Source organism: Mesitornis unicolor, unplaced genomic scaffold, assembly GCF_000695765.1.
Source record: "Mesitornis unicolor isolate BGI_N332 unplaced genomic scaffold, ASM69576v1 scaffold42145, whole genome shotgun sequence".
In the NCBI taxonomy this organism is placed as follows: domain Eukaryota; kingdom Metazoa; phylum Chordata; class Aves; order Mesitornithiformes; family Mesitornithidae; genus Mesitornis; species Mesitornis unicolor.
The window spans coordinates 35,352-58,716 of record NW_010185745.1 but is presented as its reverse complement, the minus strand read 5'-3'; the positions used below and the strand labels follow the sequence as shown (position 1 = coordinate 58,716).

The 23,365-nt window shown below is 35.1% G+C and overlaps 1 protein-coding gene across 1 annotated transcript in view; it reads right to left on the bottom strand.

Moving 5' to 3' along the window:
• Positions 1-3,928: 3,928 nt before the first annotated feature.
• STXBP5 (syntaxin binding protein 5 (tomosyn)) overlaps positions 3,929-23,365 on the bottom strand; it is a gene marked incomplete at its 5' end in the record, with an annotated part of 50,798 nt that continues 31,361 nt past the window's right edge. Inside the window, 7 exons of the mRNA XM_010184929.1 lie at positions 3,929-4,236; positions 5,031-5,251; positions 7,487-7,598; positions 8,418-8,583; positions 11,161-11,530; positions 12,945-13,184; positions 17,399-17,449. Of these exons, the coding sequence (XP_010183231.1) occupies positions 4,195-4,236; positions 5,031-5,251; positions 7,487-7,598; positions 8,418-8,583; positions 11,161-11,530; positions 12,945-13,184; positions 17,399-17,449 (1,202 nt within the window). The remainder of the gene's footprint in view (positions 4,237-5,030; positions 5,252-7,486; positions 7,599-8,417; positions 8,584-11,160; positions 11,531-12,944; positions 13,185-17,398; positions 17,450-23,365) is intronic.

Here is a 23,365-nt window from a genome sequence, read left to right as displayed (position 1 = left end):
CCTTCTTCCCCTCCACCCCTCCCCCCAAACTTCGGCTGCTATCTATGCTTACCCAGGTACATTGAACCATGATGAGAAAGAAGAGAGCACTTCAGCCACAGGCTGCAAGTTTTCCAACACACGTTCGGTATACAAAAAGAACCCTGATTTACATGTAAAAAGCTGATGTATAATCAAGATTCATACATTACTCAAAGAAAGTACTTATTGGACAAACCTCACTTCAATTTTGGGGAGTTTTAGAAGTCCGAGGAATAGAGCTGAAAAAAGTCTTTCATGTGTATACCTAAAAAAAAAAATCATAGAAAACCAGTCAGCCACAGACTGTAGCTATTGAGAAAACTTTTACATTAGGTTAGTTTTCTGAATGCGCTATCTTCCCTCTCCATACTTAGGGAATTGTTTAAGAATGTTCAAAATGGGAGGTAAAAATGATTCTTTTCTGCAAAGCAAAATGGGCTATTTGTTTTCATTGCTTAGTAATTGTAACATCTCGATATGAGATATGAATGTATTCATAAGCTTAAAACAACTTCTTCTATGGATAATATACATACTTTAAGTACTTTGACTTAATTGAACATAAGTCTTTTTAAAATTAAAGGTAGAAGTGTACATATAAAAATTATTTAAAACTAAAAGTATATTCTTAAGCAGTATGTATAAATATAACAGATTTTATTGTATTATCTAGTAACAAATCTGAAAGTGTTGCAGTAATTTATAAACTGAATGCTGACACAGGATAAGTGCCTTTCATTAGATTCTATATTGTATATACTTGTATATACATATTTTGCTAAGAAAACACACATTTTAAATGATAGTCACAGAACTAGCAAATGTGCCCGTAAGTAATCGGTTCTAAAGTCTTTATTGAATGTGTGTGTTTATATACAAATAATGAACCTGAACTGCACAAACATAGAAACAAAATTAAGAAATAAAATATCATGATTGAATTAAAGTGCAGGAAAAATTCAAGTTTAAAAGTTCAGGTAAAATCAGTGCCATTAATAAAGAAAAAAAAAAAGAAAAACAAAAAGAAAAAAAAAAGAAATTAACTTGCTTCCAAGAATCCTCCTTTGGATGTAGCTTTCCAGCATCACCTGCCATGCAAGTACCACCTCAGGCAAAAATCTTTGCATAAAGACAGATAAGGAACACAGCTATATATTACTATGTTTTATAACTGACTGTTTGCTGAAGAACAAATCACTGGAGATGCCTGTGGTGTAACACTTTCAGACTTATTTGGAATACACACATATTTACACATATCAACATTCAAAAGTTACAATTTGGCAGGACTAAAGTGAAGAAAAGCTTCTTCCGTTTACAGTTCCTAATGAGACACACTACATATAAACAGATAGGTAGCAGCAGTTTCTTACACTTCTGTCAAAAAAATAAAAAAGTAATAGCTCAATTGTATTTTATAGTTTTCCAGACACTCTAAAAAAGTTTCACACAACTAAAATTGCTAGCAAAAAAACCAGGGGTGTTTCCCCCTGAGGATTTCAATATACTTTGCTGTACAAAAGGTGCACCACCAATAGCAGAGTAAGATGCAATGATGAGCATACGATCAACTTCCTTCCACAGAGAAGGAAAGAATAACATTTTAGACTAAAATTGTACATAGCCCCTTTTATTGACCAAGAACCATTTGTGCATTCATCTCATGAGCAATCATTTCATTAATTTTCAAATCTAGAAGCATGCTCTGAACATACGCAACAGAAAAAAGATTCAACTATGATAAATTCCATAATACCAAGTAAACTCTTTTTGTACTGACAGATGGTCTCTCATTGCCTCGTATCTTTTATTTTTGCTTGCTGGTGGTTGTCAAATGTTTCTTAATGGGAACGTGAAGTACGCTTTCCTTTTAAGACAAGGTCATCTTCCATTGAGCTGATACCATGGTTTGCTGAAGAGTACTTTTGCCATCCTCTCCCTTAGAGCCTGACCAGACCAATTTTCCAGGATTCTGTTGCTCTGAAATATAGTTCATCTTCACCAGGTCAAATAATCAGTCATCTCAATTTATAAATGCGAGATAAGGGTACAAGCGCCAGCTAGGGTGTTTCATTTTTGGAAGTGGTATGGATAGCAGTTTACCTAGATTTCTTCTACCTGGGTTTTGAACAAAATGGTTTTAATTTAAACACACATTAATTAGACACTAAAAAAGAAATTAACAGGCAGGGGGAAAAATTCGATAGTAAGCTGAGTTAAGTAACGAGTTAACATTGCCTCAGTAGGTATGGGACAGAGCCATCAAGAAATCATAATGCTGCTTGTTCAAATTGTCACATCCTCATTTGTTAAGTTCTTTGAACAGTGGACATGGCATGCCCTTGTACTGGCAAGAGAATTCACTTGTCTTCTTTAAATTAAATGTTGCTATACATAAAATCAGAAAATCTATTAATTTGTGCTACAAAGCCCCCAAATATTTCCCTTTCATTTGAAAAATGGATTAAGAATCACCAGTAACTTCAATATTTTGCATCCTTTAAGTGTTTTGTAAGGTTGCCTAACCTATGTACCTGCAATGCCACTTTACAGTACAAACATGACCAAGTTTTGTTTTGGGAATATTTGGAAAGTGTGTGCAAAAAACACAGAGCACGATGCTTGATGAAGCAAACCCAAATGATTAATTTCAGACACTGTAGACCTATCAGCTTCAAAGTACTCCCTTTTATAAAATGAAACCAGTCAGTAACTGCTCCTGCTTTGAGGAAAAAACTCCAAATTAATTTTTGAAATGCAAATGTTTGTTTTAAGGAATTCTCTTTTTAAAAGAGCTTGGGTCATTCCCACTGTTACAGCTTTAGTGCAGCAGCCATTGACAAGTTAGCTCAGCTATATTATTTATCTCACTCAAACTGAACATTATATCACCAGTTCCTGAAGTTTTAGTGCACACTTACTACTGCCCACATTATTGACAACACCACTTTAGAGACTAAACCCAAACTTTAGGCCAACTGCCTTCAGTGCTAGGTGGGGCTAAGATAGGTACTTGTAAAGTAACTCTACTAGCAGATTTTAGAAATTTGCTAAACAATATACTGACAATTATTAAATATTAGATGCTTGCCATTATTCATGCATCATCACCTCCACAGAGTGTAAAACTGTTTGAAAACCTGAGTCCAAGATTATCTGATTTCATAGTAAAGGACTAAAGGGGCATCTAGAACTTGAGTTTTGAGTAAAGCTATCTTGGCTATTTTAATTAATGGCTGTAGAGACACATTCTCTTAAATACTTATAAAAATTCACAGCATGAATGGAACCCACAGCCAATTCTAAATGTTATACAAACTAAACTATTTTTGGCAAAAATAATATTTAACTGAACAGAAGTTGAAGTATTCTTACCCCACAATGAAGGTGTTACCACATTTCACATTGCACGGCCATAACACAAAGAAAACTCCCAGCATGATACATTCCAGTCATATTATTCACTTGACTTTTTTAATGCAAAAAATTGTGTACTCTTTTCTTTTGCACTTCACAGAATACGATGTGAATACAAGAATACCAGATCAGGGGTCCAAGAAAAGACGATGCACACATCAACTATGTATACAATTTTCAACATGAAATCTTCCAAGCTTCCAGCTTTTTCTGATGAAAGAAGTGACAGCAAACTTCAACTCTTCTTCAACAATAATGGTAAATATAGAGTCCTAGAGAGGGTAAGTGTAAGTCAGCTATCATCCAGCAAGACAAACAAATTTATTCCAGCTCTTGGACCCCTGTTTTATTGCCTCTCCTCACAGGAGGGTATAACACTGGCAGCAATTACAACAGCACAAAAACTTTTGGCATATGAAATATTAACACAGGACTGACCCTGCAGTGCCCCTGCCCATCTCACACTACGTTTTCCCTTTACTCTTTTTCCCACATGTTCTAGTTACCTTCTCTGTTCCAACTCAGCTAACCAACAGCTAAGAAACACTCAAGTTTGTTTTTTTTAGTGTGTTTCTTTTAAATATAAAGCTCCTCAGTTAAAGCCACGACTGAGGTAAAACAGTGTGTGATTTGTGCTAGGAAACAACAGTATCCAATGGTGAATACTCCAAACTTCAACGGTCCTGCCAAAATTAATGAAAAAACAAGATTTTTTTCATCAAGACAAAATTAAACAGATGTAATTGATGAGCATCATCAGAATTGGTACCACTTCTTGTCTTTGTACTTCAACATCATCTAAAAAAACCAAAAAAACAAAAACAACAAAAAAATTAATTACTGTTTCTATAATGTACCAAAAAGTACAATACTACAAACAAATTATATGCGTTCAAGTCAGTATGAGAAAGAGGGACTTTAATAAAGCTTTCCTCAACTACTACAACAACAACAACAACAACAACAACAACAACAACAACAACAACAACAACAACAACAACAACAACAACAACAACAACAACAACATTGCCGAACAGTTGGGGTTTAGCATGGTAAGTTTTCTAATGGTAGCATCACTGCTGATGATCTACCCTCAGATAGAAAGACATTTTTTGGGAGAATGGGAATTGGCACAGGAGTTAGGAATGGAAAGAGGTCTGCATAAACATGGAAGAGAACAGCCATCCTACATGGTTACTGCAGAAAAAAAAATAGCTTGGATTCATGAGGTTTGCATACAACAATCGGATCTTTCTTAAGAACTTCAGGAAACTCACACAGAGCATTACTATTAGCTAATTCAGTGACAAATTCTTTAATTAATGGGAACTGAACCACACTTTAAGAAGTCAACATGCCGCTCAGGCAGAGGGTATGCTCTCAACCAACGTGCCATAAGACAAAGCTGCCTATACTAATACTTATTAGGAGTAATGATTGATAGAGAGAAATGAAGCGCCCTTTATCAGTGATACCGCTTTCCCTTTAGATACCTCTAACGTGGCTTTGCAGGAGTCAGATACTTGCAAGTCCTGCATGTGTTTGCTAGAGAACCAGTCTAATGCTCTCAGTTTAATGTGGAACAGACTCACCTCATGAGCGTGTTTAGAGAAGGAATCAGCACTGTAAAGCATAGCTGCAGTTTTTTCCTCCAGTTCTCCTAGTTTCTGTCCTCTTTCATCCAGTGCCAAACGGGCTCGTGCTAGTTCACCAACTACACCAGATGCTGCTCCTTTGACACCTTCAATACCCCCAGGCCCTGGAATATGCTGGGCAAGACTTCTTGATGCCTTCCCAGATGCTGACTCTCCAACTGGAGGCATTTGCAAAACAACAAAAACAGAACAGTAATGTTTTCTATCATTATTAGATAAATACCAATGTAACTAGTTTACGAAGAGGTGTCATTTCTTTGCATGGACACTGAATACCTAATCACAGGCTTAACTATGAGCAATACTCACTACTCAATGTTACTAGATATTGCTATTAAATAAAATTGAGATTTTTTTTTCAAACATGTTTAAGAGTTTCCAAGCAGGTTATAAAATTATATAACCTTTTCACAGCTTGAGTGTGAAATTAAAACTCTCTTAACAGTGCTGGCACCACAGTCATCAACAGAAGCATGCTGGTGAAGTATTTTTTAGCAATGCAGCTTGCTTGGGAGTAGGAAGTTCAGCAGAGAAAACAGGAGAATTTTGAAAAAACAAGCTGTGGTCAGTTCTGTCAGTGCTTTGCTGGTGTAGCCAGCCAGTATGACTCCACTAGCAGAAGTTTCCTTTGATGGATGTTCAGTTTTAGATGCAGACACCTGAATATTAGGTGTCTGGCCTCTCACTGTAAAAATCTTGTGGGGGGAAAATAATGTAAATCATGAAAAGGCAGTCCAACAAATCAGCTCATCCTTAAGTCACCCATAAATGGTCACCTGAACAGTTCTCTAGACCTCAGTGACTGCACTGACTACATCCCTTTTACTCATAATGGGGCATCAGCCACCCAGTTCGGTCTAGACAATTAATGGACATGTAAATCTCATACTGAATGCTATAAGCCACAAAAAATTGAGTGAAAGCAAAAGCATTTTTATTTGCTTTCACTTCGGCATCCAATCTTGAAATCATAATTTCATAGTTTTTAAAAAATGTAAACACTTTCTTTTTTCACCTCTAGGAAAAAGAATATTAACTTATTTAACAAGTTTTGTTGTAGTATTTCAAGATCTACTGATTTTATGTTAAGCTTATAGGAAAAACAATACAGATTTCAACTAACACTACAAACAGCCTTCTATGAATTCCCAAGAATAAAAAAAAATAAATCACTTCACTTATTACAGACCCTGCTGTGACCCTCATGCTAAATATGACAATTTTAAAGACATTTTCATATGTCTTTTGAATTATCATTGAACTCATTTTCAGGCTACAATTGAGTAGGCTTTTTTCTCCCATTCAATACTATTTTCCTCTGAAGATCTGAGTCAAAACTTGATGGTGGAAACTTGAAATGATGTAAAAAGATAGCTTCTAAAGTTATAAAAGTGCTTTTCTGGTGCCATGAGAAGGCTTTTTTCCATCTCAAGTCATACTAATTAAACATATAATTTGTGCACACAAAATTCCTCTAGTAGAGTACTTGACCAACTTTTCGAAGTATTACACATACATAAATAGAACTGGAATTTTTAACTCAGCAAGTAACCTCTAAATATTTGATATTTGTTCAAAATGCACAGGCACAAGTAGTAAAGACCTATTTAATTTTTACCAGATAGATCAAAAGGACTAAAAAAAAAAAAGGAATGCCAGGGAGCCTTATCCATTTCAGCAGCTATGTTTCATGTTAAAAAGGAAGCAGTTCTTCTTAGAAATAAACTTGCATAATACAGAGTTTCATCTAGCAAGTATCTGAAGAAATGGAGGTTATTTTCCTTAAATATATTAAAGTGCTGCACACTACCACAGTAAAAGAAATAAAGCTGTAATCAAAATACAATGAGAAAATATTAAAGCAACAAAAATGTTGCCAAATTTTAATTTTACTGTTCTATGAACCGATGACTTAATTGAACTATCATACAGTTCTGTCCTTGCTCTCATTTCTAAAGCATCTCTGCACAAGTCAAATGAGGAAAAACAATCTAGCAAATGAAATGAAGTAGAATGGAGTTTTAATTTTCTCACTGTCCAGAATAGTGTTCTCCAGAACCAGCCCTTTTCAGTTTAACCACATTAGGTAAATCATGGTCAGTACTACACAAAGATGATACCACACAAAGATGAGTAAGAATAAGATCAGTTGTCCCATTTCTTGTTTTATAATCAACTTCTGAATAAATGAGTGAAAGGAGCCTGTAAGAAAACAGTACCAAGTTTGTCTGATCTTGTTGGTAAGTTGCACTGCACATTAAAAAGCTATGAAAAGTTATTTTTCATTCCCTTTGCAGGTGTCATGTACTATCAACACAGGTACTATATTTCTCAAGGATCACTGGCTTCCTTGGGTAGAAATACCAGAAAAATAACAAATACTAAAAACTTACAGAGTTCTTCTCTGTCAAGTGACTGTGCTCCACCTCCAAACAGGCCTTTAAAGAACCCCCTGTTCGGTGCTTCTGGTGTTTCTACAGGAGTGAAGAGCTCACCCAACATTTCCTTTGCAATGAAGAAAAGACACAAGGCACGTATTGCACACACAAATTAATGGAATATTCTCTCTCTTCAAGGATTTAGTTCATGGATTTGAATTTCAAAATGAATATGCTTTAAAAGGCATCTGCCTTTGCAAGGAGACTTAGGAAATAAAAAAATAAAAACATACCAGGAAAGCTGTCCAAGCCATCTGTTCTGATAGTCACAGGCTTATAGCTCATGAAATTCAGCAGCAAAAGAAATGGGTTCGAGAAAAGCTGTATTTGCCCCTCAACAACTTGGGCAACACTCCTGATTTTGTTCTGTTGAAACTGTATCTACAAATACTCATATCCATGCTTGATATGAAAGTAGAGCTTATAGCCTGCATCTCTACTATCTCAGTATTCTACCCAACTTCAAAGCTGAAGCATGGCTGAGAATCTTTCCAAGCTGTTAATACCCCCGAAACATAACAGCTTCCTTCAACTATCCCAAGTTAGCAATCCCCACTTATGTCAGCATGCATCTCCACCAGCATCAATTGAACATGGGAGTTTTGTTAACTACACATGTTAAACAAGGAAAATGCTTATCAATCAAAAAGGAAATTAACAAACTCTTTCAAATATAAGAGGATAGATGAAATAGTAAAATTTAAGAGTAGAAGTGATTCATCCTGAATCAGACTCTACAGCGAGAAAAATCAAAGCATGAAAGTCAGAGTGCTCAGCTTTATGACAAACTTAATTACTGTAAGCATCATGAATGCTAGAACTGAGAACCTCCAAGTGTATCTATGTCAGAAAACAGTAATAATTCTTATTTTTTAAAATTCATTACCTGCAGATTTTCACACGTTTCTTGACTGTAGGTGAGCCTCTGTATTTCAGTTGGTGAGACCAGATAGAGTGCTTGTCCATTATTGGTGAAGCAGAATGTTCTGGCTATCCGCATATTGGTGAGTGGCAGATAATATACATCCAACAATGGCCTTAAACTTGGCAAACTTAACAAAAAGAATTAAAAAACCCATTAAATATAGCAGAGTTGTCTACTATTAATCAAGTGGCTGATTTTTAAACTGCAATGTGTTATTTTTCTCTTCACCATCTGCATAAGTACCACATAAACAGCATGTCATTTAATGCAATTACAAAATCTCCAAACATAAATACGAGATCTTTTTCAAGGTAGCACCTCAAAACTGAAATTTAAACATCTCCATCACAGATGTGTTTAAAAGCATAATTTAAATTATACTCTTAGTCACAGATTCACTTAAAGCATTATTCAGTAACTACTACCAAAATATTTTGATAAGTATCTGCTAAAAGTTTACAATTAAACATCCTGCCTCTTAGGTGAAGAATTTTTCCTTGACTTAAAATACAAGTCTAACTAAAAGACATCTCCTCAAGAACACTCAAAAATATGCAGGGTTGTGCTTTCAAAGGAAAACAGAATTCAGTAGCCTCAAATCTTATGAATTATGTCCACCTTTTTTGTTTGACTGTATATTTAAGAGAAAGTCCTCTTCGAGCAAAGTGTGCTTATCTTGTATTTTCTGCTTCTGCATACGTAACTGCAGTACTTACTGCATCAAGCTACTGAAGAACAGATGCACCATGCTCAGACTGTAACAATGCTCTTGCTACCGAACATTCCTCTCCCTCAAAGTAATAATAAATGCAAGTAAGAAGTGACTGAACACGATGTCTTGATAAATAGAACCCAAAATAAACTGATCTCAAAAACATCTGCTGTGAAATTTTATAAAAACTTAAATCACACAAGATGTTAGCTGCAAATGTACCAACAATATGTTAAGCAGCTTCTGTTGCAGATACTATCTGCATAAGATTATTATTTCTAGAAAAGAAAAAGCAGTAAAGGGGCAAAGTGAAGCCAAAAGCAATGAAAAAGATATAGTAACTGCCACAGTATGTGTTGGGGTTTCTTTGTTTTTTGTTGGTTTTTTTTTTTTAAATGGCACACATTTCTAAATGTTACGCTTGCAATTTACAGACTGGATTCTCTCTCAGCAGGAGACTTCATTATGAAAAAAGAAAGAATAGGCAACATGACTTTGGAGGCAAGTTCTACTAGGTGAGGAAAAAAAACAACCCCACAAAGCAATATTCTCTTGTCATCACATCACCCAGAAACGACAATTCTGCCATGCACATATCTAAACCTAGATTATTCCTAGGAGTAAGTTAGTAACAGGGAAGTCCTTTGCTTCAGACTGGTGGAAGCACAAAACAGCCTTATAGCTTCAAGACAAAACACAAAAATATTTGATAGGACAAGCATGACATCCAGGTAGCATTTTCAGAGTTATCAAACAAATATGTAACAGAATTTTAAGTCCTATCTAAATTTTTATCAGTAGATAAGTATTACGCATCTTTGATATGATACAATGCTTTGACAACTTTACACAAAGCACATCAAGTCCACTTCCCAGTAGCAATTCATGGTTATGAAATGGAGTTAATACTCGGGAATTCAACTTCCCTATACAAGGATAAATTCAATATTTGTAATTTAGCACCTACCTCTATGCAAAGTTCTTTAGAAAACAAAGTGAATCCTGAGGAAAACAGGATTTGTTAGAATATATGGTACCTGAACATTATTAAATTAAGTTTTAATTAGGAAAAAAACAGTGCTTGCCCTGCAAGGTGAGCAGCATTTTCTAGAGATGCTTAGAATATGTTAGGATATAGACTAATGGAGTTAACAGGACTACAATCAAAACTTAGTTTTTAATTGTAGTATACATCAGATCAGCTTTAGTTTTATTCCTAAAAACTTCCTGAAGAAGTGCCTTTTTAGAGAATTTCTCAAGCTGAAAGCTTGTTTTTACAACCTTAAAAATAACCTTTTAGGAATTTTATTGGTGCAATTTTATAATGCCACGTTCCACATTCATCTTGGCATTAGCCATGACTAAAATGTAGATGCAAGGATATAGATATATACAACTGCTCTTCAGAATAAAATAGCATTTGAAAATACTCACAAGAGGACATAGGTGACATGTAAGCAGATTCAAACATCAATTTTATGCATGTTTAAACTCATAACATAAACCCCTTTAGATGACTTACTACTACAATCACTACCAATTAATCTTGCCTTTACAGTATAAGTTTAAGGCCTTTAAGACATGAGCAAGCTACAGAACAAAAAAGTAAGCTTAAAGCACAAGTGTAATGCAAACAGCTGCTCAAAAATATTCAGAGTTGTGTCCAGGTACCAGCTGAAGATCTGAATCAAGGCAGTTTTCTCCATGAGGGAGTAACTTCACATTTGAGAAGTTTTATAAACTCAAGGACTTGTATCACATGTTTGAAACTATTTGATGATTAAGGGTAACTTGAACTAAACAGGCAAACTTTCACATGCATAACTAATAGGAAGGCATAATAAAAATTATCCAGCCTCAAGTGATAGAGATGCTTCAATAGTGAGTGAGCGTAGATTTGTTTCATTCATATTCCTATAGAAAAGAAAAAACTTTTTATCCAGAAAACTCTTTTTTCTTTTTATATTTAAGTTATTATCAAACAGGTCTTACCTAAAAGTCATAATATGTCCATTGGCACAGAAACATGCAAGGCAGATACTGTTATTCAATGACACTATATCTCCACGAAGAACAAAAGAAGTCTCTGTTATGTTTTGCTTATAAATACAGTTCTGGGATGGCAGTGAGATAACTTTCGCTTGCTTTTCAGAACATATCACTGCATATTGGTTTTCGCTGATTTCCTGAGAGGAAGATGGGGACACTGAGACAGGTCGTCGCTTCTTTGATTTATCTTTCTCATCTTTATCTTCAGGAACATTGTGTTCTCTCCAGGGCTCATGTGCTGGTGGGACCAAAGACCCTGTGGTATCCAGAAAAGCCATTCTCAAGATTGCCCCTTTTAGCCTCAGGATGGTTCCTAGGAAACAGAAGTTGAGCACATTTCTAAAACAGTTCTCCTAAATTTCCTTTCAAGCTACAAAATATTTCTTTAAGAAGCTAGTAAAATGAAAGCTAAACAACAATTTAGGCTTGCCTGCATGGCAAACCAAACTTACAAAAACCTCTGGACTGAAATCCAAAGGTTAATCTGAAAACTAATGAAGCATGTGCAAGAGCATATATGTATTCAAGAAAGTGTTAAGACAGTTCTCAGGAGTTAAGTGTATGCATACTCTTCAATGGAAATGTATACATTAAGAGAGCCAAGCTGGAATCCACATTTGTATTCAAGTTCAGCGTCACTGAATGAATTTCATTCTCTCCTCAGGAGTACGCAATATGCTTAGTATCTGCAATATATGCTATCAGTCAGAGGTAAGCACTACCTCTTTCTACATTGCAGACAGGTTCAGAAACGAGTAACTTTTTTTTCCTCCCTGCAGTTCACACTTGAATCCACTTCTCTTTTGTATAAAATGAGGAAAAGTTTTCCCTCCTCACTGCTTAAATCACTGTGTGCCAGATCTTAGGCTAATACATATCTTATTTTACTTACATTTATTCACATGCAAGTGAAAACATGAACATTTGCTAAGACAAGAAAAATCAAACACATGGCAGTATTGTTTAAGGTTCATGCTGCAGATCCAGTGATTAAACATGCTGTCCAGCCTGCAGCCTTGTCATGTTACCAAACCTGAATACTGCTGCCAAAACCATACTTGATAAGCACAAATCAAATACGGTCTAGAGGTCACACTATTCCAAATCAGTATCTTAATCAAATAGCTTTGCAATTTGCATGTCCTGATACCATCTCTATGAGCAAAGTTGAGCAGTGAGACAGTGGTAGCAGGAAAGCCAAGTCTATGCCTAACAGCATATTCAGCAAACCATTAATACATAATCATAAAAAAATCAGTTGCTGTGTATCAGAAAAACAAGATACAAGACTTCTCACAACAATCCAAAGGAATATATTGTCACTAATATTTGAAGCTAGTTGTTCAATATGCAATCCTTAATTTGTATTCCCTTTTTATGATGTAAGAAAACTGAAAGTTTCTCACCTCATAACTGCAAAAAATAAATTTAACATTTTAAATACTCTGCTCTCTCTGTTTAATGACTGCCATGTACTACAATAAGGTTAGGAAGAATGTTTTTCACAGTAAGTATACATTAAAGTGCTATTTTTATATTATATGAGATATTTTCAACTTTACAACTTTGAAACTCTGGTAATGAAGTAACCAATCTAGACTGTTAAATTTAGTAGCTAGATCAAAGAAGTATGTATTGATTTCCAATTAATTTAGAAGAGGTAAAAACAGTTTCTTAAAAAACCAAAACTGAACAACATTACTTTAACCCATCTGCTTTGTACATACCGCTAGGAGAAACAATTACTGGCTGAAGAAGTCTCTGCTCTCCTCCAGGGGGTAAGTTCAGCACAATGACAAGCACTGTACCCAGCGTGGTCCCGACCCACAGGCATGGGGAAGGTGATGTATCAGCCTTCCTTGTGAAAGTCTCACAAAAATGAAGAGCTGAAATTGCCTCGCGTGTCTCTTTATCAATGCTAGTTACACTAGAACTCCGGGATCGACTGAAAGAGTTGTCTTTGACATCTGAAAATGAATCAGTATTAATTAAAAAGAATGGCAAAATGCAGGCATTAAGTGAACTAAGATTTTCTTTTTTGTTCTTTGACATATAGTTTATACTTCCATTCTATGAATTATTACTCCTGTATTCTTCCTTAGTCCTATTTCCTTTCAGTCCAGTTTTCAACACCATATCCTGAACAAAGTAACCAATCTTTTTTTGCGAGGTTGCCATTAGGTAATTGTCATGAACAACTGTTATGCATATTTGTGTCTTCTTGGGACAGAGACTAACAGCCAAACAGGACTCCTCCTTAGAAAAAAAAAATTCAAACATCTCTGCCCATGTTCATTGATCAGATTAAAAAATACTGGCTTCCATGGAACACGGTTTAGCAATCTTGTGAAGATGCAACTATTTTAGTTTAAGAACTGCAGTGACATCCAGACAGCATGAGAACACGTAACCTGTAATGACTCACAATTATATTGTTCCACTTCAGGAAACTGTATGGAAGAGGTTTAACAGGCTATTTACACACAAACACACACACACACACACACACACTTTTAGTAAGAGAAACATCAATTGTTACCAAAGGCCACCTGGCACTGGTATGCAAAGCTGAAGATTTCCTTTTTGAATACTGTACAAAATGCCACAAAAACTTTTCATAACATCTTGCTTATTGCGCAGCAGATAAGGTTCTCATAACAGAGTGAATTCTAATACTAACAAAAGCCTTGAACCAGTAAACGTGCTGCTCCATTCTAGCTGTGTTCTGTCTGTACACGTGGTGATCCTTAACACATCAGCACATCTGAATTTATCTGTGCATTCACAAATTAATGCTTTAATTTCTTAACTCTTCATTCCAAAATTTTAGCACAAGACAACCCTTAGTAGTAAAAGCTTGATACAATTTACATAATTACTTTTAAAAAAAGCTATTGTTTTACATCTGTGGGTAGGGTATAGATGCAATGGTCATCTTTAAAGCAGGATTAAGAGTTAAAGAGAAACATTTAACCACACACTTTCTGGAAGCATCACTATATTAATTTCACTAAATCATTGCAAAACTTTCTACAAAGAGCATCTAACATGCATTTGAAAAGCACAGCAACTAGATTTCCACTGACTAAACACAGACATCTACTCAACACAAACTGAATTTTCTCAGGAGACATTTGTCTCATTCCAACAAAAATAAAGAAATTATTGTTCTGCCAAATTTTAGCTAAGTCAAATGTAAAGCATGGATTATAAAAAGAAACTAGGTCAACCACTCAGATGTTGACATTTTAAGTTTTCACATTTATAAAGATGAATCCAGAGTAAAAGAATGAAAGCAATTACTTGTTTTTATAATTCTTCTAATGACCACAACCTCTTAAGATACTTGTTTTCTTCAGGTCTGAATATTTAGTAACTTAATGTTTTTTCAACTCTTAACATGGATTAATCAGTCTGAATATAATCATTTATTAACTGCAACAGGCATAAAATTAAATGTGCATTTATTAAACTGCATCTGGTTAAGTATTTGAAAAGCACGTGTACACATTCCAGAAGCATTGTAGAGGACAGGAAAAACCCCATACAAATTAACGTGCCAGACAATACAGGCATTGTCGAAGGTGGACAACTCCTTCAGGACAGAGAACTGGGGGTAAAGACTTTAACTGCACTAGTGCATATTATTTATCCTGAAGTAAGGGAAGAATCTATGGTTTGTTAATGGATTAGTTTCAGATGAAGAGGAAGGAACAACAGTGTGATGACTCACTATACACCACTTCAGAAGGATGGAAAGATGAGGCTCTTTTGAGTCACTAAACCAAAGGACAGGACCTAGTGGCAATGGTACCTTAATCCTGTGGACTGCAACACTGAAAAACAATGGTATAATGCAGACTAGAGTATGTTCAAGATAACTTCTGTTTTAGAAAGTGGAGCATAAATACAGAAGCACATACTTCAGATTGTGTTTTTTAGGGAGAAAAGGAGTAGGTTAAAGATTTATAGAGAGAAAAGTAATTTGAGAGAATGAGATCATGGAAGAGTAGGTTTCAAGAAGCCATGGAAAGAATGGAGAGAAAATGGCAAGGATAATGAACCTGGGAGAAAGGCATTTCAGCTGTCTCCTAGAGCCAGTAGATATGGCCACATAAATGACAAAAAAAATCCAACCAAGCAAGCTGACAATCTGAAGAACACTATGCAAAAGCTATCATGCTAAGAGGAAAGATACAAGTAAAATAAAAAAGATTATAATTGCCTAAGGGAGTTATTCACAGATCTGAAAACCTAGAAGAATTTTACACAAAAGAAAATGAGGCATCTAAGTGCAGATATCATCACTGCAAAGTCAAACAAAACCAGTCAAAGGCTATTAGAATTCAGGAGTATAAACTATTTTATGAGTATACCAGAAGTGAGATGGCAAAAAACCCCCACCATTATTTCAGTAGGAAGAACAGCAAATATTAGATGTTGAAAATGCTTGAACTCTCTCAGGATTGGAAAATACTAAAAGAAATTCAATATTCTCTTTTCTCCAGTTTTCATAAAACAAAGAAAACTTCTAAGTACTTCTTGCTATCAAAGAACAGGGAGTAAAACAATAGAATTGAATATCAAATGAATCTGATAATATTTAAGTACAAATGTGGTCCAGTATTACTAAGTACGATAAAATTCACCCTAAACTGAAGTTATCCCTAAACCATTAGGTAAACATAGTAAAGAAGAACAGACACAGACTGAAAAAAAAAAAAAAATCAATTTTTTTCTGCTTTTTCATGCCAACAAGGCCACAGTTAAATCTCTCTAGTTCTGGGCACAAGTTTTAGAAAGAGGAGAAAAAATTCCAAGTCAAAGGAAATTAATAGATTTAGACATCCTAGATTTAGACAACACAACGCAAAAAAAGGAGAAGGAACTGAACTTTATAAAAAAAAAAAATCTGCAAAAGTGAAGATTAGCCATACAATGACAGCTTTCAACAGCACAAAAGATGACTAACAAAAAGATAGGGAGCACTCGTTGTCACTGTTCGTTGTGGAAAGGACAAGAAAAAATATGGAAGCAAGGAAGACTGATTAACAGGAATTTTTTTAGTATAAGACATTGGAACTTTCTGTCTGGGATTTTTCTAAAAACTTAATTTATTGGAGGCTTATGAATAGATGAGAGGTTAAGTTGTCAGACATGTGGATCCTTGCCATAGCAATGGATTAAAGGATCTCTGAGGGTTCCTTCCAGCTTCACTTTTCTGAGTGGAGCATGCTGTAATTGTTAATTGTAAGCCAGAGTGTTTCGGCGCAGTTTCAGGATATCCCAGTCCCATGGACTCTTCCCCTTGATGACAGCAGCAGTTGTCAAATACAGAGTTCTGCAGCTGCCAGTCTGATCCTAGTCTGTCTTCTACTGGGGCTGTGGTAGCGATTCTGCAGCAGGAGGGCAAGAGAGCTGTGGCCAGCAGAAGGCACCCCTCATATCAAGGCTGCAGCTACTGCTGTAGATCTACAGCTGTCCCCCGTTGTCTTTAGAGAACAAGGCAGGGCAGCTAGATTTGATCTGCAAGCTGGCAAAGCACTAAAAAAAAAAATAAATCTACTCATTTGTATGCTGTTTCAGTTATGCTATATAATGACCTTTAGTACTACGGACTTCACAACTGAACTGCTTCTTATGTAAATAGGTATTGTGCTTTTTCAAGAAAAATGAAATCCTCAGACTGGTCATCCATCCAAATAGCTGCATATTATTTTCATTTAGAGAGAGTGGTCACAAGATAATTAACATTTGAAAAATGGTGTCCAACTTTTTGTTCAGTGGACCTCAGCATATCCTGCTATTCTTAAGATATTTAATTTTTCAATTTAAAATGTATCAGATGCTGCCTGAACAGGCAGCCGTTTTCCTTCCATTACCTGCTTATTCGCACTTTTGCTATCACAGCACTACTGATAGAGTGAGTGACAGATGCCTAAAAATTATGACTAAAGTGCGATAAGCCATGTACAAGATTTGCAGGCTTACCTTATGATGACAGCAATGACATTTTGTGCCCGATAGCCCCCAAAAAGAGTGGAATTAAAATTTTAGTTCTACACTTCAGATAAATGCAAAAAAAGTCATGATAGTTTACAAGATTTACGACTCTTACTTTAACATACTTGCATTTTGTAAAACAGTTTTAGTAAAAATAAGATCAACTATGTAAACTTACCTAAATCAGGCTTTAACTCAGTTGGCAAACTTAGCTTCCTGGACATCTTTGCTGAAAAGTGAAGTATATCTTTTTTTTAAAGAGAATAAACATGATTCTGCTGGCCTTTATTTGCCTCTTTCCCAATATTTAATGTATCATTGTTTATTACATTAATTGCAGTACTTAACAGGATTTCTACTAAAGCAGAGCCTCACTTCCACATGGGAAAGGTGCAAAGTGAAATATGGAAAATACCAAAATCCCCAAATACAGCATTTTATGACTTCTGCCAAACTTCATTCCTCCTCAGGCTTCAGGCAGAACTTGGATTGGATGAATTTTGCTTTGGCTCAAGTTTTATCTCCTTAGCTGAGAGGACAGAATACAGACTCTTGGCTATTCACTGAAGTTTACATAAAGTTAACATCTCACCCTCTCCTTCTGCCTACTTCCTGATCCAACCAGATATATTTAAAGTAGAGAAACGATGAACTTTTAATTATGCTAAAGTATTAATGCATATTAACATTTAGTAAAAAGACAGTAATCTGAGATACAATCTGTAAACTGAGAAGAATGAAGACATTAGAAAGAATAATTATAAAATCAGCAAACACTTGCAACATTGTCAAACAAAAAAGTAGCACTTGAACGCATTCTGACTTGGAAAATTCTCTTTATAGGAATGGAAATCTTGCAATCTGTTTAAAATGCAGTACAATACTACCAGACGCTGCTATAACAAGTCACTGGTAAACCAGTATCCATACCTCCCTCTTCCATCTTTCTTTCAACTATTACTGGAGAAGGAATGATTTTGATGTAGCTTAACCACTAGACCAGGGCCAGACTCTGAATTTATTTCCCAGCCACATGCTTGAATTTTCATATATAATTTAGTTCTTCACTATCTTGTAAGGGTAATACTTATCCACCTAAAGTAGATGTTGAGAACAATTTCATAGTTCTAGGAGTACCTTATAATGGATACCAGTCATATAGCAGTCTGAAACTTGTTCCTTCTCTTAGCTAAAAACTGGGTCAACTCATTATAATTAAGAGAAATCATTCAGTTTTCTATGTATCCTGAAGAACAGCATGTGATTTAAAAGTTACTTCCACTCCTTCAAGAACTGAAATACTTCATTGTACCATCAATTATGCTCTTCAATATTGCAAGTGCTAGTTATCTGAACAGTTGGAACAGTTTTATTCATGTCATACATTATAAAAATTTAAGAATAAGACTCCAGAAATAATCTTCTAATTTCCTTCATGTGTCAATGTTATAAATTATGTCCTATTCAAAGTAAATTGAAATTACTTGCTTTCAGACTAAAATGCAAGTTACTGACTGATTTTAGTTCAGGCTGAAACTGAAAAGGGCAGTTTTCTACGTGTTTTCTACCCACAACCTTGCACTGGCACTGGCACCTGCCTAGCTTAATGGTGAGACCAAAACTCATCTAAATGAAGTTTCTGCCCAGGGTTGTTTTTAAAAAGATTAACTCCTGTTTCAGATCAGAGTTCAGCTATCCAAACAGAAAACCATAGTACAAAACAGCACCAATGACCAGGAGCCAATCTTTTTGCTGTACTTAAACTTACATCAGCTTGAAAAGAGATCATGAAGCCTCATCTGGAATTGTGAATTAAAAGACGGGCGTTCCTCATCATAAGACTTGTTTTCTATGTTAGACATAAAAGCTAAGGTACTGAACAAAAGCTCAACTATGCACATAGAAAATAATTTGAGTTATTTTTGGCTTTTCCCAGCTTCTACCATGTGTGAATACCAGCAATGATTAGTTCACTTAGTCACTTTGAAGACCAGAGCTGTCACTTCTGGCCGTTCAAATAGAAATGTTTAACACACAATTTTAACAACTCTGAGAAAACTGGCAAAAAAAAAAGCTAGTGGGTAACAGGTAATATAGCAGGTAATAACACATACAAGAAAGTGTGTTGGATTTTAAGAGTCAATACACAGTTTGAGCTTTTTGTTCCTTAGTGAAAGGCCAGCTGTGTGAACTAAGTTGATAAGGGAAAACAAATTTGTCCAGACGTTTTCTACTAACAGTGAACTATGCCTCATTAATAGGACAAGAGGATACATGAATTGTTAAAAAGAACATCATTGCTAGAAAGCCTGAATTAATGTGCTATGCAAAAAACCCCAAAACATTTCAAAACATATGTTAATGCATCAAAACCTTCAATAACTCAAATGCTAATAGGAAACAAGAGCCATTTAAATAGCAGTAGTGCCATCTTGTGTTTAAAGAAAAAAGTGTCTAAAGATGCAATAAGAATATAAGAATAATTCTCCTGCTAAGCCACTAACATTAATTACTATAAAACAACCTGCTTGTATTCACATATGGCTTATGGTTTACAATATTTTTGGAACATTCAGTTTTGCTGTGCCTCAGATGAAAACCAACAACATGCTAGACAACTTCAACAAAATATATACAGCCAAGAAATGGAAGATAGGATGGAGATCTACAAAGAACATGCTTAACATTAGGCTTTTTACTCCAGCTGCACAACAAAGCAAAGGTGATGGTGACTGCTTCTGCTGGCTGTGACTGACCTCAAGTAGTAGCTGTCATATCAGAGTTTAATACCTCAATTGGTGGTGGTGGTTGCTGCAGCATCTACAGCCAAGACTACCCTTCTGCAGCTGGTGCAAGACAAGGAGATGGGGGAGCTCCTTCTGGCATACTGCTGCTTAAGGCAATGACAACTATTCTGCTTGTGTTTAGGCCTATGTTTAATACTCGTCTAAATTAGAAAACCTAGAGTCATACACAGGCACACACAGTGTCTTCCCATTCCTAATATATATAATTAAGTACCATATAAAAGTATGATATCAGAGAACTGTCCAAAAACAACAACCAGGATTCTTGGAGATTTCTCATAGGTCAGGCTTGAGGAGGCAGGTGTTAAAATATGAAAGGTTACCTTGGGATAGGGTGTTATATTACAGCATGACAGGCTCAACCAATTCAATGAAGAAAACCTGAAGGCTGAGACATTACTGAACTATCAATAGAAAGCTGTGGCTTTAAAGTAATAGTTACATTTTATTTGCAGTGAGCTATCCTGAGCTGATACTTTACAACATACAGCACATCAGTTTGAAAGCTAGAGTGATTTCTCATACATTCCCTATTTAAGGAAACCCTTGAAAAAATATTATAAAGGAGACAAGCATCTTCATGTTTTGACAGAAAAGAGAACAGTTTACATAAAACCTACTTCATTTAACATTTCATGAGAAATAACTAAGCAGCTTAGAATTTGTTAGACATGCCAAAGTTCTGAAATTATTCTATATTTGACAGCTGCACAGAAGTGAAATATTGACATTACCAATTTCAAGATGCTTAAAGAACTGAATATTGCACTGGTGACAGTACAATAGAAATATATCTTATCAATGCTGAAATATCTAAGTTTGATAAGAATAATAAAACTAGTTTACAAGAAAATATGTACTTGATATAACCAAAATTAGATCAAAGTATTAAAAACACATTGGTAAAAACAGTCTTACTCTAGCATTAGAGCAAATGAGAACTTACTATGAGCTTACTTCTTAAAGCTTTCATTCTGTGAAAACAGCATTAATAGTCAATGACTTTAGCATTGTTTGAAAAATGTAGGTGTACACTTAGAATATAACAAATGTGAAAAACTTCATGCCGATAGAAACAGCAGGGATTATAGAAGGTTGGAATTAAAGCTACTCTGCTTAGATCTGCCTACTAATATTTTTTGCAATGGTTTTTAAATGTATCATCTGCAGAACATAAATAAAATCATTTTCCCTGAAAAGTAATTGACGTATAGCTTACTGGAATAGTTATGAAGGTCTTAAAGTCTACAATATCTTCCATGTGTCTTTACTGAAGCTTCTTCCAGAAATGGACATTAAAACTTAATTACCTTAACTTCTGACCTGATTTGCAACTAAAATATTTAATCACATATCTCTTTATGCCAAATAATTCAACTGACCAAAGTATGAGTAAGACAGCTTAAGATTTTGCTTCCACTGAATTTGGATCACACGGCCTTTCTATAAAAAATGACATGGCCTTAGAAATTAAATACTTCCTACTAATTATTACTGTAAATTCATTTACAGTTGGTACCCTTCTCTGTACTACTTCACAGCACATTATTTATACTTTCAAATATCTGCCATTCTTAAGGGAAATTGCTGCTTTTAATAACTGCCACAATATTTTCTATAATTTTTACACGTGGTTAGTTAAACCAAGTATCTCCATATATCCAAGGTATTGCAACTATTCCAAACTTCACCTCTGCTGCAAATAAAAAGGAAACGTGATCCAAAAGCAACAAATTCACAACAGGTCTTTAACTTGAGTTGCTAACCATTCCTTAGCATGGAACATTCCCAATTGAATACTTAGAAAAAAACCAGAAGACCAAGTGATATATGGAAAAGCTGAAGTGTTGGTACATGAAGCATTTACATTTTGTTTTATTTATGCTATTGCTGCAATCTTAGATGGTTTTGATTCCTTTAACAAAGCAAGAATCCTTCTCTAATATTGCCACTGAATATGTCCCTACATGAGTTTCAATAAAGTGATTAAAAAGACAGTGGCTTCGTATTTCTAAATGCATGTGTATTACGTAACCCTTTTACAGCCCTATCACTGAAATGAAAGTACTTCTCACTCTTCAAGTAGTATTCCCTTACTGTTACCATGTGACAAACACACACGAGTGATAATAACAGCAATTGAAATTATTAATGTGAATAATTCTTGCTGTTTCACAACCCATTTGACAGGTTATACTTCACACACTGACAAAGAACTGATTGCGCTATATGCCAGTATAAAGAGCTACAACCATGCTATGTACATCAAATTCATCCATGTGAACACAGTTGATGGAAAACAACTTGTTTCATACAATACGGTGAAGTTAATGACAGTGACACATTTCACAAAACTCATCATCCATTCACATTTAGTTTGTAATTCAGTTTAAAACAATGAAAAGCGAAAACATGCAACTATTAACACTGAAGAAGAGGTGTTTTACTTATGTGGAAGAGCTTAGAATGTGAGTTCAGAAAGAGCCATGCAGAATAAACATGCCAGATAAGTTATAGAAAACATGGCAGTGAAAAAAGACATTCAGTGCATGGCATTGAACCACTCAAAACTCTAACAGAGTGCAAATGAAATAATTAAGTTTCTTTAAACTTTCAACAAACTGTGCAAGTTACACAAATCACAGTATGGGCTGACTGGGAGATGCTTATGAATAAACATCAAATGCATTATTATCCTAATTAACTTTGTATTTAATTTACACCCTGAAGAATGCATTACTTGTAAATAAATATTTTCCTTTTTTAGCCGTGAAAAACATTCACAGTACTTTCAGCTGAAAGGCTTCAAGCTGAAACAGATGTCTATAGCTCTACAGAACTGTCATTAGCGTGTCATATTAGCAGTAACGTTACTCTTGGAAAAAAGTGAAAACTAATGGAGTCACATTCAAATATACTATGTTTTTTTCACAAGATAGGCTGTCAAGTTCAGAAGAGACTTCTCTGGGATAAAAGGGAAACATTACCTCATCAACAGGCATCAATATAACATGTACAAAATTAAGTGTTGTTTTTTCTCATTAGAAGAGCTGAACCTAAGTTTTCAGTTAGCCTAAACTTCTGTTAGAAGAATATATTAATCAATACTCATGTACACGATACCAAGATTTTAAAATTGAAAGTTAGTTTACATAATATATTATTGACAACCATTTGCTTTCTGAAATTATATTTAGGCTTTCACTGTCTTAGAGCTCATCTTCCTTAACACTTCTGTCATCACTGCAAGGAGGGTTCAACACAGTACTGAGCAAAGGGCGCATTCTTGCACTTCCTCATTCTGTACCTCAGATTCCAAAGATTACTTCATCATAGTC